The following is an 18,344-nucleotide window of genomic DNA, read 5'->3' as shown; positions in this document are numbered from 1 at the left end:
AAAAAAAAGTAGTAGAAACATATCGTGTATGTATTCAATCTCTGTAGCTAAAAAGAGAGATACGAAGAAAAAAGAGGGGCAAGAAGGACGACCAAGCTATTATAATCGAAATCATAGGAGCAAGTGTATTGCGAAAACGCCATAGAGAGCTGCTTACAGCCGATTTTGCAAAAGGAAATCAAGAAGTGTAAGACATAGAAACGCCATTCACAAAAAACAAGACAAGACGGAAAAAAGGAAAGAAAAGCCGTGGATATCAAAAAGAAAAACCAGAGAAACAAAAAAGCGAAATCAAAGCCTTATGGCTCAAAGCTTGGTGGGAGACTCCAGTTGGTGGATTGTGGCCAATATTCAGTCTGCATGTATGGAACGGGTCCTTGTCTGTACTCGTTCCTAGCCTTAGTAAGAGGTTGATATTGCATCTGGTCTTGGCCAAGATGCTGGGCTTCGGTGCTCTGCTGAGGTACCAAAAGGGCCGACACGGTTCTAACAGGCCGGTATGGAGATTCTCGGCTTGTAAGGAAGATGGATGGAGAGTTGTTGCTATAGGCAGTTGGGGAGTTGTTGCTTGAGCTGAGAGGATATGGCGAAGTATGTCGGCTGGTAGGGTATGGAGCGAGGCTGATGCCGTTTACTGGTGCTTGGGTGGCACTGGTGCTAGCTATGGGGAGCTGAGCCGTTGGATGATTCCAAGAGCTAGTGGCTGTTTGAGGGGGAGTCCATACGGAAGAGGGAGATGGGTATACGGTCGACATCGCCCTGGTGGTAGGGTAGTATGGCTGCACTTGAGGTTGAAGAGCTGCAGGTGGAGTGGGCATTGGTGCGTTTGGGTTGATTGGTGGTTGTGAAGCGTATGGATTTGGCGATGGGGTTGGGATCGTCAAAGTAGGTGGATACTGTGCCAACATGGTGGAAGATGATGGACCAGATCTCGAAAGGCGCTTAGCAGGTGGATGCATGCCGGTATCCTCTAATGTACGCTTCCTGCTCGACGATTCAAGTCTATCAAAATCTTCGCGGTATCGCTGCAAGAGCGAGGTGTTTTTGGGTGAAACATTAGCAACTGGAAGGGTCGGCAATGCTGGCGGATAAGCGGAGCTAGGCGAGTGCGAGCTTCCGTATGGTGGCGAAGCGTGATTCGAATGAGGTGGCGATGGGAGCGATGGCGGGACGGTGCTGGTAGGCGTAATAGAGGAGAATTGATGAGACGGGCTCAGCTTTGGGATACATCGAGCACGATCCCAGTATTCTCCAAACTTGCCAAGCTTGACATGCCAGTCTTGCCATTCCTCTGCAGAAGTGAATAAGCTATATCTCATGTTGCTGAGGAACTCCACCTCCATAACGTGGATTTCCCCAACAGTGATGCCAGAAACCTCTGCCCAGGTCTTGTTGGTGTATGTATTGTCGTCCAGGAACTTGTTGCCAAGCATCAGGGCGACTGTGAGCAAGCGATACTCGCTTCCAACCTTTCCCTTCACAGAGGGATTCAACTTCTTGAGGCGATAAATGAACAACAGGGCCAAAAGGATGACATTCTGGGAAACTTGCGTAGTCGAGAGGATGGTAGCGACCCATTTTTTAAAGGACATCGACGGAACTGCATCCTCAATCAGAGGTGTGGTTGGAAGGACCTTGGTTACCGATGAAGCAACCTTTGCGAGATCGTGGGACGATTCAAACCAGAACAGACAAGTAATCTAAAGAAGAAGGAAAAACAAAAAAAGAGTTGGTTAGTGTTTAACAGAAGATACTAATATCCTGAGTTAGTACAAACCTGAGCTGCGAATTCGGCCAAGCTGCCCTTGCTTGAATTGATCGAAGCTGGGACCGTCAATGGTGGGACGGCTGTCGAAGATCTTCTACCCCGCGACGAACCTTCAACTTGCTGAGCAAACGATCCTCGTCTTGACGGTGGAGAAGCTTTCCTCTTGACTATCTCCTGCGACTGTGAAGACGACCTGAAACATTCCGACATGCTTGGTATCGATGATTGAGAATGGTCGTATTGTCGATATTGACTCCTGGAGTTCTGGACGTTCCCACTAGTCGGAAGAAGTGCCGTCGAATAGTCCACCGAATGGCTGCTCATGGTGCCCTCGGATGGAGGCGTTCTTAGAGATTCCCGTGAGCTGTATCTTGACGACAATGTGCAGGATGAGCTTGGAGAAGGGATGGAGAAGATGCGAGCCGATTCGTTTGTCGCCCTGGCATAGTAGTCTGTCGACCTTGTCCGGCTGTCAACCGAGCCGTATGCTGAGTTTCTGCGGCCAGCGTGGAGGGGAAACGGGGGTATGGAGTCTTGAGGATATGGTATTGTGGAATTCATTGTGAAATTAGCAACTCCGAGCATTAGAAAGAATCTGCTCAGGGCCTTGGCTGCCGCCTCTATAAATTAGAGTATATATGTGTGATGCGTATAGAGTATAGTTTCCGAATATAGAGGAAAGGGGAATTAAAGGGAAGAGAAGGGAAAAAAAGGGAGACAATTAGTGTCGATATTGATAGTCTGTCTTCATATATTGCGGGAGAAGATCCGTATGAGACGTCGGATAGAGTTGTGAAAGGTTAGACCGGTTTTAGTGGTATATGTCGGTTCTTTGTTCGAATTTAAGGGGGGGGTCGGTCCTTTGAAGCAAGATATGAGTAGTATATATATGTATATACTGGCTTCAAGAGTGGAATCCTGTAGTCAGAGTGGTAGTAGAAGAACACCGATATATAGATATAATCTGTTTCACCAGTCAAGTGAATGATGGCAAAACAAGAGCAACCGATAGAGGAAACTGGTGTGAAGAGAGAAATAAAGAATAAAAAAAAGGCAAGCCAGTTAACGTTCCAGAGATCCGGTTTCGAAGGTAGTTCCTTTTTTTAAGTTTGTGGAGGTTGATTTGGTATTTAGGAGAAACGAAAGGCAGAGTGTATATATGGACGGCACGGGAATAAAGTAGAAGAGAGAAAGGGATAAAAAGAATACGGAATTGTCGGATAACCAGAAGGATATAATAGGATAGGAGGTCTGGTATAACAGAGTTTGCCCTGTAGGTTCCCTGCGTGTGTAATTATAAATTGATCGATGATGCTTTGTTTAAGTTGAAGCTGCTGGGGAACGTTCCAATGCAATCCGTCCGATGTCGATTCGTTAATTAACCAAGACCAGCAAGGTTTCGTGTTGTATTTTCTTAGCAATTGCAGATTTGTCCTTTGATTGAATCGAATTGATTGATTGACTGGTTGATCGGTTTAATCAGAAGAGGTTGAAGTTGAATTGAGGTGGTTATAGTGTATATATAATAGTATCTGGCCGAAGACGCACGAGGTTGTTTTTTTTTAGTGAATATTAATACTCTCTCTTTCACTTCTTATTCTTCTTCTGAATCTTCTCCTTGTTTGTATTAATAGGCAGGGCAGTCAGGCAGGATGAATGGATTCAGGCTGAGGGCTGTCGATGATCTGATCTGATCTGATGGGCTGAAAGTTAGGAGATATGTAAAAGGCAATGTACACATACCATTAGGAATTGCTTCGTGGTGGTGATGACTTCACAGAGGCCGGCTCCACGGATATATATCAAACTGCTCAGGACATCCATATAAGTCACTAACACGAACCAGACTAGCTTCGAACACGCAAGGTCGTCAAACTTCAGGTGGGCTGCAATTATGTACGTATGTACCTGTGTATTAACATTTCCCAACTTCCCAGGGCTAAGTTACATGTCCTGTGCCTACATCTGGACGTACATAAATACCGGGGTATCGTCCCCGGAATGCGAAAAAGAAACTTCACAAGGAATAAAGCCAAAGTCAAAAGCAACCACTTAAAACGAACAAACTTTTTTTTGTCTGGCTGACAGTCCCTTTAGTTCGTTCTGCTAAATGCAAAAAGAGGCGCTGGTTGAAAACGGGTTAGTGCCGGTTTGGGTCAGGTCAGTCCGTCGGTCTTGAAGCTAGATAGTTGAATGGACCGCCCGATCTCTAAAAAAAACCATATTATTTACCATGTAAGTACAGAATGACTTACAATCCTGCCTGTTAAGATGTTGGATGTCGCATGTAATCGTAGTCGAAGTCGTAGTCGTAGTCGTAGTCGGAGACCTGCATATCATATCCTTTTTGTCCTCTCCGCCCCCCCCCCGTTTTTCTTCATAGTATTGGATTATACATTTACACACGGACCCAATCAAGATCTCTTCGCTCCCACGCAAGGTGGATCTTCCAGTCGAAGAGATTTACCGTGAGATGCGAATCTCAAATCGAGGAACATGAAATAATAATTAAAAAAAATAAAACAAAAAATTTGAAAAAAATGAAAAATGAGAAAATAGAGTGAGCTGGTAGATCTTCAAGTACCATCCCGGTCTTCACTCTGATTGGCGGCCTCTTTCTTTCCCCTCCCTCTTTTTCTTTTATGAAATCTCCATTCATACCGCTTCGTATGTATGTAATGTGTGTAATATGACCTCGTTTTTGTTGCAACCATGTTAAACTCTGGCTCGACTTGTATGATGAACCCAAGCTGAGAGAAATAATTCCCAAGCGGAAACCTGAGAGTTTCAGAGCGTAATAATCCCACATCGGCGGCCGGAGTTCACGACGAACACGGTAATTATGGACGAGCGCTCCCCCCCCGGTAGCCCAAAGACAAACGTTGCGTTTCTCGTTGAACTTCCCAGTTCAATCGGTTGCAACTTGCAAGGTCATTCTGATCATTTCTCGTTCGATGAGACCTGACTACCTCCTCGTGCCAGGCAAAGCCAGTGCTAATCAATCCTATCGCGAATATGTATAATTAGCCCACACACATAGCCCATAGCGAGGGCCTGTTAATAACTTAGCCCATCTCTGAGGCAGGAGTTGGATGGAGGTGTGGTCCGAATGGGAAGTCAAAGTGGGTATTGGATTAGTTTCCATGCCGTGCCGTGGGGATTCTAACCGACCGGGGTCAAGGAAAGGATTGGGGTGGAGGTCTGGAATGTCCTCTTTCTTCTTCTCCTTATTTCCTCACAAAAGAGATCATGCTGCTGGAACTAGCAGCCTCCAAAGGCTCCCTTGGCTGGCTGGCTGGCTGGCTGGCTCGACCCTGGCCAAGTTACGCATTTTTCGAGGTCTTGAGACACACGCTTATTAGTTTACCACCAAGTAAATCATCCACTGCTTCGAGGCGGTGGTCAACGTGCATAAAAACGATACACTGGCTAAGGCGTAAGAAAGAAACTAACTGCACCGATTTGGTTATATTTACATGTACATGTACTTACACCTATACTTATACTGGAAACATACATTTATATCCCCCATCGGCTTCAATACGCAGAAAATGTACATGGAACTTCCGGCATATCCAAGCCTCCTCCTTACGTTCCTTGACTTCTAGTCAGTACATACATTTGCTCAAAATACTGGGTCAAGCTACTACTTGTGGCCATCTCGTTCCGTCCTGGATAGCTGCCTCAGAGATATGACCAATCTCGAATGCCACAAGTGGGACAGGGCGCGCGACATGGTTAAAGATGCTTGGACGGACCTGTACATAATAAGATGTTGTAAGGGTTGGGCTTGCGTGAAGTCGAAAAGATTTGGAAAAATGAAATAAAAAGCCACTAACAATGGGAAAAAAGGATTTTAAGGAAATCTTCCCACAGACCCTGTTTCTGGAAAAAGCAGGATACATACATACTTGCGTCTTGCTTGCAACAAAAAGTCCTCTTTTGTTTTTTACCATTATCAGACCAATCGCCGTAAGTGCCCACAATCTCACCGTTGATTCTGTGTCCGGGGCCGGACATGCTGAGTTGGTTAGGTGTGATAATTGAACCTCACTCTCGATTCGCCAAGTAACGCAATAACCACAAGCAGGGGAGAGATAAGTAATGCATACAAAACTTGGAGAAAAAAAGGAAGTATCACTCGTGAGCTGCTGTGAAGGCACTCTTCTTCTCGCCAGGGAAGGATGCGCTCTCCGTCGTGTGTGTCATGATGCTTGCGTGTGGGAACCTAGGGAAGCCACGGCCGCCAAATCAGACAACGTCCTCTTGTCGATGGCGGGGGAGCAAAATACGAATGCAAAGGAGACATTAAGAAAAATAAGAAAAATAAGAAAAAAAACAAGGGTAACGAAACCATACAGAGAAGGAAAACCAGCTTTTCTGATGGAGCTAAAAGCGACATTTTGTTGCAGTTGTGTGGGTGGGTACATTACGCATATTACGGATCGAACATGTAATGTTGAGCGCTCGTCGTCGACGACTGAAAAAATGCAGGCATGTTCCTCCAAGTCGTCGAATACAGGGGTGAAATTTTACCTTTCTAGCCTTTCTGTCTCATGCAACTTCCAATGCACCCTTGGCGGTGGATGGACACACAAATGTTCACAAGCGAAAAGGCCGTCTAGCCTCCTTTGAAGGGCAAAAAAGGAGAGAACGAAGAAGCATGGGGGTATGGATGCATAACTTTGCCTTGAACTCCTCTAAGCTTTTTTCGATCGTGCAGGGCATCAAAGGCCCGACAAAATGTCCCACTAACGCAGACATTATTAGAGGAAGGGTTGCAAGGGGTCCTCACTCGTGATTTTAGGACCCAGCAAAAGAGGCCGAATAAATTTGCTTTGCAATTTCAGTTTAGAAGCCTGGCCGCTTGCCGTCGTTCAGGCCGAGACGACATCGATGCGGATAGAAGGAATGTGGAACGAAACCCCAACAATGAATGTCGAATAGGATCCGGCCGTAGCAGCCCCATCCAGCCAATAGCCTGACGAGCGTGTCAACAGACACCAGTCTCCCGCCAGAATCATAACCCTCTTGCTCCTTGTGCAAACCAAAGTCTCCTAAAAGACCCAGCCGTGTTGTTTGTCACACAGGCATTCTATCAAGCAGGTGGCCGATGATTGGCCGTCCTGACTTTCGATGTCCTAAACCTCGAACGTGATCTCCTCACTCGGGTGGAGGCATTTTTCTTTTCTTCCTGACGTGGGTTCCGGGTGGGTGTTGCAGCGAGTTAATACATAGCATGGAGCTAGCTAGGAACAACGGTGCATAACTTCGTCGTAGACCTCTCTCAAATGTGGAGATGGCCTGTATCTTCGTCGATATTTGCGTCCGAGTACCTGTCTTGGGAACTGTTACCTTTTGTTACCTTCCCACATTTTCGCTTCTTTGCCAACGAGCAAAGGAGAAACATCCCTTGTCCGTCGGGATGGAACCAAAGGTAGTATTTTTTTGCCTTTCTTTCTTTCTTTCTTTTTGTTCAAAGTTGTATTCTTCCTTTTGCAACAAAAAGAATCCAGCGCTTGTGCTTTGCAGCTATCCGGAATGGTTTGATGCGAGGAGGGCACACATGGAGGTAGCAGTTGTCATCATCGAAATTCAATTCAAGGCCATTGGAAGCCAATAGGTTTTCTCGAAACAATTCGAAGGCAAACGTTAACATCCCGTTAGATTTGGGATGCATGATGTATTTTTTGTGTCCGCCTCGACAACCCGGTTGCACAGCAAGGAGATACTAAACTGCGCCGCGAGAGTTCCATCAACGCTGCAGATGCTGCAGCTAAAACCTCGAAGACCATTTGGAGGACCGACACAAAAGTTATGAAATAAGAATAAGAAATAAGAAATAAGACTAAAAAAATAAAATAAAAGAACGAATGTGATGTAGCCCCATCAGAATAGCCCGATCGATCACAGAAATGCGACTTTGGTTGGAGTGCATGCTACGATGTGGTTGGTTGGATTGTGGAAGAAGAACAAGCTAAAACCCAGAACGGGATGTGGGAACCGCCATCCTTTCAACCTCACCGGAAACTGTGTTGTGGCCGAATTAAGTCGAGACGGGTTCACAAGCTTCCAAGGGAAGGGCTTGCTTCCATTTCAAAATAACTCCATCCGCAATAATGCAAACACGTAGGATTTATGTACATAATTCATGTACGGAATACACAAGTACATGAATACATAAGTCAGTACATATTATATGTATGTGTCTGTAGGTATGAAGTATGTATTGGCTATGTATGCAAGCGCTGTTATAACATCCGAACACATAGGAAGGAACGGCATGGCGAAAAAGTAACCATTCAGAGACCAGAATCTCACCAACCGCGGGAGGGCAGCTGCAGGCAAATGTTAATGTTAAATGTTGATTAATGTTAGATGGGAAAAAATCTCGATAACTCAGATATCAGTCCGCGGTACATTATTATGTACGTACTATGTACGTTTCAAGATTGAATGGATTTGCTAACATTAAAACCTCAATCTAGCAAAAGCATTAGACAGTAGCTAGGGGGGCCGCTGCAAAAGAGATGGATCACATTCCGAGAACGCAAGGCAGGCCGATCAGATATATTGAATAACGTACGTATGTATGTACCTAATGTATGTAAGTATGTCTCGTCAGACGATGCGATATATATCCTTTTCGGCATTATCATGCATCTCTCGTCCAACAGGTGATATAAGAACCTTTGATTGTGGGTTTAATATGTCTGCTGCATAAGACAAAAAAGGATACGGACTTTCGGGTATGTCTTTAAATTTGTGATATTGGATACTTGTAATATATAAAATAACGAGCGAGGCCTGGCCGGCCCCTGGGAAGTGTCCAGGTATCTTTGTACCTGTACCCGGTCTCCGGCTGCCACTTAAGTTAATGAATCCAGCATATTTCGAACATGTTGAAATGTTTGTGATCAAATGACAAATACCAATCAGCTTCGACGGTGCCATCCCTCGTTGGACAAATCAGGTAAAATAAGTTCGAAAAGAAACAACAGCTTGCACTTAAGTCATTAGGGCGGTAGTTAACTTGTGAGGATGTCAAACCTTGCATTGCAGCTCACAATAAGGTCGATATCGACCGTTCGCAGGAGCTTAGCAGAAGGAGGCGGCACTTGTTTGAATGTTGGCCGATTACATATATCTCCATGTGGGTTCTCCAGGTTATTCCGACCAATAGGCTGAAGTCTCGTCGCCTTTTTTCAATTCACCTCGGTGTTTGCGTCGACCCCCAGCTCATTCCTTTTCTTATTTCTTTCCTGCGTCGGATGTAAATGGACGCGTGATTCCAAGGCGTAATGGGTAATTGCCTGTTTTCATGAAGGCGGCCTTCTGCCTTAGCGGATACCTCAGCCTGGAAAGCAACCAGCGGAATAGTGAAACCTTGCTTCGCCGCGTCGGGTTGCGTTAAGTTGCTGCTATCTTCGGCTTACCGACGGCTGGCTGGCTTGCTGCTTGCTGCTTGCTTGCTTGCTTATGGATCACATACCAATGAGTCGTATCATCAGCGTCTCCGTTCTGACGATTTGCGAATTAATTGGATTTTGCGGCGCCCCTGCAGGTGCGCTCACCTCAAAAGGAGCACCATCTTTTTTCCTCTCGTCTTCCTTTTTTATTTTTTATTTTTCTGAAGTTGTCTCGGATGTAAGTTGAAGGCCCGTATGGTATGGGATGGTTCTCCGTGCATACTTACCTGGCCATCTACATCATACATGAGATCTCACGGCTCCAAGCGAAATGGGATAAAGTAAAAAATAAAATAAAAAAGTCTTACCGTAGTATGTCGCGAGCAAGTGCATCCTTGAAGAAACGAACTCCGAAAAGGTATTCGAATGCGGACAAGTTAAGCGATCTTCCTTTGGAGTCCTGCTATCATCTGGCTTGTAACCAGTCGGCGAGTAATAGGAATTCAGTATCGTCGTTAGATGGATACCCGCTCCCTCAAAGCTCCTTCTTCAAATGCATATATCCAACCCCCCGCCTCCAAGCTTGCCGGATTTCCAAGCAACATCGGTTCAGAATCAGATGTCGCAATGCAAAACGGAGGAGATGCAAGGCCCCAGGTATGTACGTCCACTCAACATCGAAAAACAGATCATCCAGCCGGCATTTCCTCCAGCTTCCGAAACTCTCGTTCATGTGTGCTTTGATGTGTCAAAACCCCAAGATGCCGCCTGCCTACGATCTAATTATTGTATTTTGCATATATCGCAGGACCTTTGCCACTAGTCTGTTCGTGGCCTCTTCAAGCTTTTGATTGTCATGTGGAGGTGAACAAAAAAAATCGATTGAGATCCACTTTTAATTTTTTTATTTTTATTTTTTCTTCTGGCTCCTTTGCCTTCCCGGAACGCGTAAAGTGCTAAGATAATTAGCTGTGCTACTCGTGCATCATGCTTAGGATCTGGGTTTTGGCCCTCTCAAATGACTTTTCCATGCTCGGAAAGAGGTGGGAAAGGAGGGGCCGCGATACTTACATGGGAACAAATGCCCAGCCACGGGCCATGCTAATGTCGATGATAAATTGCCAGACGTATCTGATTAAGTGCGGTGAACCCAGTTGCATAACCAGGCGAGGCAGGCAAGGATAAACGTATAATAGCACAGAGCATGTAGGTTTGTCTGTTCTATCTGCACTTGCGCAGTAGGTGTGGGCGTTTTAACGAGGAAAGCAGCCTGGACGGTTCATGCTAGTTCAGCCAACCCTCATAACTGGCTCACCACCCTTACGCCCCTCCTTCGAACAAGGTCCCCACATTTCCATACTGAATTTGCAACGCGGAGCATCCCATGGCCACGGATGGTGGGTTGGCCGTCGGTGTCTTGGGACCGTAGGAAGTCTTAGGATGGATGGATGGATTAGGTAGGATCCATTTGCCGGAGTTCATTTTCATTCATTCCAGGCCATGCCATGCACAGCATATCCTTTCAAGCTATTTGCTCTGCTCCAATCTCCACAATAGCCGATCCCTCTGAGTGTTTCCTAGCCGCTGACATGCCATATTTGGCTATTGTGGTTTCCAACTTGATGATTTTTTGTCTATGATGAAGCGGTTTTCGTATTACGGAGTACTGACATTACATACGATCATGATCATGGGAGGTTTTTTCTTTTCTTCTCCCCCTCGCGAGCGATATGAAATCCGCGGCTTTAATCAATATTCCTTTTTCCGACCGACCTTTTTAGGTTTCTTTTATGCACGAGTCCTATGCGTTATCTTGGTTCTTCAAATGTTGCATGGTCCTCTTCGGTTTTTGCCTCACCTTTAGCTTTCGATATCACATTCGAATCGTGGAACCTTGTCTGGGTAATTGCTTAGCTTCATCTTCAAAATATCCACTCGGAGCTAGCTAGCTCGTGATCTGGACCATTGTGATTTTGACGATGGCTTGCAAATGCAAACAGTTACCTATGTACTCATGTATGTATGTATGTATGTATGTATGTATGTATGTATGTAAGTCAGTACGTACATATATCGTACATACTATACTAACATACATTTTAGGTGTCGAATTAATGTCGTGGCGGTCTCGTAGCTTCTGCGACATGTTGGGTCCTAATTGCAATATTGTCGTACTTGACCGAGATGATCGATCGCGATCCACAATTAAAAATTTCAAGGATGGGGGTCGTCGGAACGGTTAACTGAAAGTCATCGAACTAAGCAAGCATTTTCTAAGAGAAACAAAGGCCCCAGTGGTGTATGTATGTATAAGCATGCATCGATGTCATAAGAGACAAATATGTATTTTACATGGAGTAACCGCAAATTCCCGTGAGATCGTTGAGGAGGATGGATGAGCCCGGACGAATCAGAGGACAGGGTTTTTTTAGGTGGCACTTCAACGTCATCTATTGCACAAACCCCCATCTTTTCGATAGCAGATGGTTTACTCGGTTCACCAAGCTTCGCCTTTCCTGCAATGGTAGTTCTCTCCATGAGGCTGGTCTCGAACTCGGCGGAAAGGGAAAAACTTTTGATTTGATAATGGATCGCCGGTATTCCATATAATATTACCATATGCAGATGAGCAAAGTCTGCAGCTGCTGCATAGCTCGAGCTCTAAGACCCCTAGCTACTTACTAGTATCTTAGCAGCTTTGAAGTCTTTTTGATATCGAACCTTCAAAAAAAAAAAAAAATTTAATCTTTGGCCTCCTCGGAAGCCAAGGTCACCTGGTCAGGCCCTTTTCGTCTATCCTATCAGAGTTTCGAATGTCTCAAATCATACCTACATCTCGGAAGACATGGAAGCTGCAGGATGTCAGGACAAGACAATTCGTGGCGGGCAGGCTTACTTTTTACAGTCCGCAGCCACCATCCAGGCCTGTTATGTATGTATGTACGAATGTATGTACTGTCAACAGTATCTTAACTTTTTTGCCCGCATACGAACCTATACGAATAAATCCTTTAAACATACCGCATCCCATTGCCTCTGTGAGTATGAATCATGTCACTAGAACTTTGTGGTGACCCGCGGCCGCTGCGGGACTAAAAAAAAACCATCGCAGCTTCCGAAGGTAAATGGCCCGCCGACGACATGCATAGACGAACAGGGTAGACATCTGATCACTAACAACCATCATCCCTCCAAAGAAAGAGGTCCACTTTGGTGCTGCAAGATCGGCAAAAGCTGAGAAGACCGAGGATTCGAAGACGCAGACGTTAGACGTTTACAGGGTTATTGTTAGCCTAGCCCCCCGGTCCCTCTTTCTTTCTCTCCGTTCGTCGAGATCTTGACAGATCATACGGCCATAGACAGGGTAACTGTACATCCATACATCCAGTGCGGTACCAGTTTGATGCTCGCAGCAGACAGGATCAGTTGAGTCCTTGCATGCAACAAGAACCTTCGTGAAGAAGGCAAGCTTCGTCCGTTTTTGGGTACAATAACCTGTTAACGTTAATATTAGTCCAATACAGACCTCCACACACATCCATCCATTATACTTACATAGTAGACACACACACACACACGTCGACAACTCGACCGGACACGCGCTGGTTTTAGCCAATCTTAGGCAATTCCCGTTGGAAGGTGCTGGATCGCGGGTGAATTTCCAACCTCTGTTGACAAGTAATGGCGCATGATATGATAATCGTCACCACTTTGCCCCGCTCTCGAGTCTTTTTTTTTTTTTTTTTTTTTTTTTTTTTCTTGGTGAGCAGGTACCTACATATCAACTAACTCGACCAACTCAACGTTAACATTATAATGCTATTCGAGGCGATATAGCTCTTGCGTGTCTCCGAAGTAACTTTACCAAAGTAGTCAATAGCCACGAAGGAAGGTGATAGGTGATAGGTGACAAGAAAAAGAAAGAAAGAAATAACTAGAGGAAACAAAGAGCAGCCAATCTGGGGGTCTGTCGTGGAGGTTTGTCGTGGTGGCACCGGACGGACTTGTACTTCGTCGACGTTAGCTTATTAGTAACTCAATTGAATACCAAACTCAACGGACTGATTCCCAAAAACTTCTCCAAACCGAGCTCAGTTAATCTTGAATTCAAACCTGTTCCACCATCGATATCACCACCAACCAGGGTTTCTCACCATCGGGCGTTTCTTTTTTATACTAACCACCACTTAACAAGTTCGAGAATTACAGCTTCCACATTCTTTTCTTCTCCCAAGACCGCTTTGATGGCACGGAAACGGACGTTACTATTAGTTTTCATCCATGGCTTCAAGGTTAGTTGACATCAGCCGCCTCAATTGAACTCGGGCACGACACCACCCCTGGAGGGATAAGGTACCCCACACAACCAACCTTTCTTTCGGCGGCCAATTCTGATTGTTCCCATGCATATGGATTATAACTTTCACTCTCGTTAACTCGTTAACTCGTTGTTGCCTGCTGCATTTTTGCCCTCCCTTTTTTATTTTTTCTTCTCTTTCTCCATAAGATGCCTAGATTAGTGTCTTGGTTATCAAGTTGAACATTTGGACTAAAAAAGTTACTTATTTCTCCTCATCGGATTAGGGCGGCGATGATACTTTCGGTCTCTTTCCTGAGGTATTTCTGCCGAGAATTCAAATGCACCCCTTGCACGTCCCTCGTTTTCTCACCTTCGAGGTGGATCTATACCCCTACATAGACCCCATCTTCAGGGTGCAGATATGAAGGTCAAATATCGAAAATGAAGTTATTTTATTTTATTTTTCTCTCTCTCTCTGAACTCGTGGCTAAGGGGTGATTTTTTTCACATTTCCTCGGATGTCGGGATGTAACAGCATCTACAGCAGACATTACAAAAGTTTCTTCCGAATATCGGCGTGAAATCTGTCGTGTACCCGAGATACGAAACCAGAGGAAATCTGCCTGCGGCTGTGAAGTGTTTTCGTGAATGGTATGGAGTCCCTCTCCTTCGCCCTCTCGCCTATTGGATCCCCCCCCTCCCCCCCCTTCTTCCCTTGATGTATACGCATTTGTCGTCGTTTAATTCTCTCGCTATCCTGTGCATGTTGCTGCTATTTTCTCTCTACGCAGTGGATGTCTGTGTGTGTGATGACGAACCAGGCAGCGAATGGGATTATTCCTCCAAGGGTGTGATATCCAAGAATAAATGATTAGAACCAACTTCTTGTTGCAAATAAGCCATGGCTTTTTTTTTGTCACTCCAACAAGCTGTGCCTTATTGCGGCCACTTCGTCAAGGGAAAATGCTTCCAGGTCTAGGTTTAAAAAAAGGATTTCGCTTTTGCCCGGATCTCGAACGAGTTCCTGTTGCTACCTTGGAGCTTACCTCAACTGGAACTTGTATCCTTTTTTTGTCCAATTGACGTATTTGGAATGTTAACTCGAACGTCGAGATCCGTAGGCTCCAAGATCTCGTTCTCGACACCGAAGATCTCAATGGCAACCGGTCGCTGATTGATCCCTCGGTACGGGTGGTGCTACTGGCCCACTCCATGGGCGGGATCGTAGCTGCTGACACGCTGCTTTCGATCCTGGATGACGAACCCATAAAGAAAAAACCAACATCTCCGTCTTCGTCGTCGCCTTCGTCGAGGTCGAGCAGCCTAGATCCGAGGAAAAGAAGGGACTCGTCGTCCAAGGCGTCGTCCTCGAAGGCGTCATCCTCGAAGGCCTCGTCCTCGAGCGGGAAACGACAAGATGTGCTGAACGATGAACGGATGATGTTCCCTGCCATCGTCGGCATTTGTGCCTTCGATACTCCGTATCTGGTAAATCCTTTCTTCTACCTAAAACTCATGATGAGTAAAGTGAAGAAAAAAAAGTGAATTTTGTTTTAGTAATGATATCGTTGGATTGTCATATTAGGGACTTTCACCGAGTATGTTCGCCAACAGTGCAGAGAATAACTTTCGTGCAGCATCGGATGCCTTCACGACAGTTTCGAGCATTGCGAAGACCCTCGGTTTCTTCGGGTCTCAAGAAGCAGCGCCCGCCGCATCGGTGGCCACTTCTTCGTCAGGCGCTCAAGCTGCTGCTCTCCCTGCCGCTGGAGAAGCAGCTTCATCAGGTGGCGGATGGGGCTGGGGGAAGTTGGCACTGGCAGCAGCAGCTGCGACTACCGTTACTGCGGGCGCTGGTACCGCAGTTTACATGAACAGGTCCAATATCACACAAGGATTCAGCTGGGTTACGTCGCACTTGGAATTCGTAGGCGCATTATTCACTTCCGAAGAGTTGAAGACAAGGGTTATGAGGGCTTCTTCCGTCCCCGGCATAGGAATTGCCAATTTCTACACTGTATTGGGTAAAGGTGCGAAGTCTGTATCTAACACCCAGGGGAAGACGGTTGAAGTAGGAGGTGGAGGTCTCCGAACCTTCTGCTCTCTTCCACCAAAACCAAGGTCTGGATCTACGTCGACACCTACCTCGCCGTCTTCATCGAAGGACAAGGCCTCTCCTCCTGCGGGGAGCGCAGCGGCTTCATCCGATAATAGAGGAGCGGCGGATATCGATGTTGGAAATCGGGATTTGAGGACCTGGTGGTTCCCTCAGCTGAATGATAAAGCGACCGATGAGGTCAATGCGCATATGTATATGTTTACACAGGCTACAAATCCTGCGTATAAAAATATGCTCGACGGAGCCGGGAAGCAGGTTATGAGGTGGTGTATCAATTGGTATGATTCTCGAGGTTAGAGCAGTTGGAGGGTGTGGGTTATGTCTTTCAAAAGCGTCAACTCTCTTCTTCTTCTTCTTCTTCTTCTCTACACTCACTCGACTTTCATTACTTGTTTCATAGTTTTGTTATAGACTCGGACAGCTGGTTCTTACCAAATGTTTAGAAATGAATTTCTCACGAAAATTAATTTGAGGAACGCTTGCCAGACCACTGGGGGCTGTAAAATGGTTTTTTTTTTTTTTTAGAAAGTAACACATTTTGCTGCCGACGGCACTTGTTGTATATTTTGGTGAAACGGGTAACCTCGGAGTGTTTCCGAAAAGAACTCTATGCCATGTATGTGTATGCATATGTATCGTATCAACATCCATTGACATTCGATAACTTCCATCTTCGAATCGAGTCCCTGGCCTGTTCGCACTGTATATGTAGTAGTAAATATAGAAAGAAAAAAAAAAGATATCGCATCATATCTGGTGTTGAATCCGTTATATTTCGTTCCATGTATATAAACCGTCGTAGCTGTTAAAACCTATAGTACAAAACAGACCAAAAGAACAATAATGATAATTAAAAAAAAAAAAAAGCAGAACGAAGAATTAGGCTCTTCGTGGACGGCGACGACGCCATTGTTCTTGTATTTCCTTCCTTCCTTCTTTCCTTCCCTCTCTTCTCAATAGAGGGTCCCTAGCTAAATAGTACCAGTTAATTATTACCATCTCCATCTCCACTTCCATACCCATCATAACCGCCGCCCTTGAGCGCATCTACCCTATTTACTCCTGAGTAAACCGTTCATACGCAGCTTCATCCATCAACTCCTCCTGCAACCGTTCAACCTCTTCCTCAGCGACATTAATCTTAACAATCCAGCCATCCCCACCTTCGGGATCCTCATTGATCAACTTGGGCTTCTCGCTCAAAGCATCATTGACTTCTATGACCTCGCCGGTAACGGGGGACATGATATCCGAAGCGGATTTGACACTCTCGACGGCACCTATCGAATCATCGGCTTCGACGGTGGAATCGACCTCCGGCAATTCGATGAAGACTACTTCGCCGAGTTTCTCTTGGGCGTAGTTTGTGATTCCGATGGTGCCGACGCCGGTCTCTGTGTCGTAGGAGATCCATTCGTGGTCTTCGGTGTAACGTTTGACGACTGGAGTTGTTATGAGGTTAGTTAGTATGGATATGGATTGTTTATTTTTGTTTTCGTGAAAAGTAAATAAGATAGGTAGAGAGATAGAGATATGGATAGAGAGAGGAAAGGAGGTATCATACTTTCGAATCGTGCAGCAGTTCCCGAAAGGTGTCTACGGCTTAACGGAGTACCGAGGACCCTGACGGGAGCAGCAGAGGTAGCTCTGCACAGTGTACCCGAAGCTCTCGGGAGAGCTCGCGAGACAATACGGAGTGTTGACGCCATTGTTTATTTAAATATCCTTTTTCCCCTTATTCCCTTTACAATTTTTTTTTGAAGATATCTGCTGTGACGTCGGAGTATATTTCAAAGTTCCAATTGAAATAGAGAGAAAGAGAGAGAGAGAGGTTTGGCGGGGTGAAGTCGGGTTTCCGTGTTCAACAAAAGGAAAAAAAGTTCCAACCCTTTTGTGGAAATTTTGGTGTTGTTTTTTTCTTTCCTATTAAAATGCCGTTGGTTTGTTTGGTTGAAGTTTATCTTATCGGAAATCTTGATGGAATATTTTCTTTTTTTCTTCTCTACTTCTTCGTTCTTTCTGTAACATCAAGCCTTCAATAGTCTGTCAACAGTCTCTTTTTTGGGTTTTCTTTGGAATACCTGGATTCCCCCCCCCCACCTTCGACACTTTTGAGATACACGAATCTAGATTTCAAGGTAGAGAGAGAGAGAGACAGAGAAGAAAGGGATCTAGCAATCATGTTGTACGAGCTTCTGGGAGCTGTAAGTCTACATACTCCTTCCTATAAATCCCAGGATAATACAATACTAACATATACATATATCACCAGGTCCGTCCAGGCAGCCTGATGGAAATCAAAGAGTTAGCCACCACCACCACCATCACCATACTAGTCTAAAAAATAGAAAGAAAGAGGGAAAAAAAAGCAACCTTCTAACATATAGTGCCCACAGAGTCATCAAAACCGTCGGCATGCAAGTCCTAACCAACGGCGGTATCGTCCGAGGCATCAACAACTGGGATACAACCTTCCTCCCCAAGAAGACTCGAAAACATCAAGCGACACATACCCAGGGTCATTACTTCCTCATGCGTTTTGATTGCGATCCAGCTACACAGAAGATTGTGAGGGATACGTTGGGTGTCGATCCCCGAATGATTAAGTTCTCGGTGGTTAAGATGGGCAAAGGGAAATTGGAGGATATTAGTCGGGTTAAAGGGGATGCTGAATGGTTTCAATGATTTTGGGGGTTCGTGGATATGTACTTTGTACACAGCTTATATGGGAGAGGAGGTGCTGAGAGA

General features: G+C 45.4%; 5 protein-coding genes across 5 annotated transcripts; 2 read left to right on the top strand and 3 right to left on the bottom strand.

Moving 5' to 3' along the window:
- Positions 1-299: 299 nt before the first annotated feature.
- AOL_s00004g513 (uncharacterized protein) lies at positions 300-2,329 on the bottom strand (the record flags this gene model as incomplete). The annotated part of the gene is made up of 2 exons (XM_011119162.1): positions 300-1,700; positions 1,778-2,329. The coding sequence occupies 2 exons, from the start codon at positions 2,327-2,329 to the stop codon at positions 300-302; spliced, it is 1,953 nt and encodes a 650-aa protein (XP_011117464.1).
- A 12,195-nt stretch (positions 2,330-14,524) lies between these two features.
- On the bottom strand, positions 14,525-14,940 carry AOL_s00004g512 (uncharacterized protein; the record flags this gene model as incomplete). Its single annotated transcript, XM_011119161.1, has 2 exons — positions 14,525-14,647; positions 14,761-14,940. The coding sequence occupies 2 exons, from the start codon at positions 14,938-14,940 to the stop codon at positions 14,525-14,527; spliced, it is 303 nt and encodes a 100-aa protein (XP_011117463.1).
- A 137-nt stretch (positions 14,941-15,077) lies between these two features.
- AOL_s00004g511 (uncharacterized protein) lies at positions 15,078-15,893 on the top strand (the record flags this gene model as incomplete). The annotated part of the gene is made up of 1 exon (XM_011119160.1): positions 15,078-15,893. The coding sequence occupies one exon, from the start codon at positions 15,078-15,080 to the stop codon at positions 15,891-15,893; it is 816 nt and encodes a 271-aa protein (XP_011117462.1).
- Positions 15,894-16,652: 759 nt separating this feature from the next.
- On the bottom strand, positions 16,653-17,305 carry AOL_s00004g510 (uncharacterized protein; the record flags this gene model as incomplete). The annotated part of the gene is made up of 2 exons (XM_011119159.1): positions 16,653-17,038; positions 17,161-17,305. The coding sequence occupies 2 exons, from the start codon at positions 17,303-17,305 to the stop codon at positions 16,653-16,655; spliced, it is 531 nt and encodes a 176-aa protein (XP_011117461.1).
- Positions 17,306-17,776: 471 nt separating this feature from the next.
- AOL_s00004g509 (uncharacterized protein) lies at positions 17,777-18,281 on the top strand (the record flags this gene model as incomplete). The annotated part of the gene is made up of 3 exons (XM_011119158.1): positions 17,777-17,800; positions 17,869-17,900; positions 17,993-18,281. The coding sequence occupies 3 exons, from the start codon at positions 17,777-17,779 to the stop codon at positions 18,279-18,281; spliced, it is 345 nt and encodes a 114-aa protein (XP_011117460.1).
- Positions 18,282-18,344: the final 63 nt, after the last annotated feature.

Source organism: Orbilia oligospora, assembly GCF_000225545.1.
Source record: "Orbilia oligospora ATCC 24927 unplaced genomic scaffold scaffold00004, whole genome shotgun sequence".
In the NCBI taxonomy this organism is placed as follows: domain Eukaryota; kingdom Fungi; phylum Ascomycota; class Orbiliomycetes; order Orbiliales; family Orbiliaceae; genus Orbilia; species Orbilia oligospora.
The sequence above is the reverse complement of the archived record's forward strand: the minus strand, read 5'-3'. Positions and strand labels throughout refer to the sequence as shown.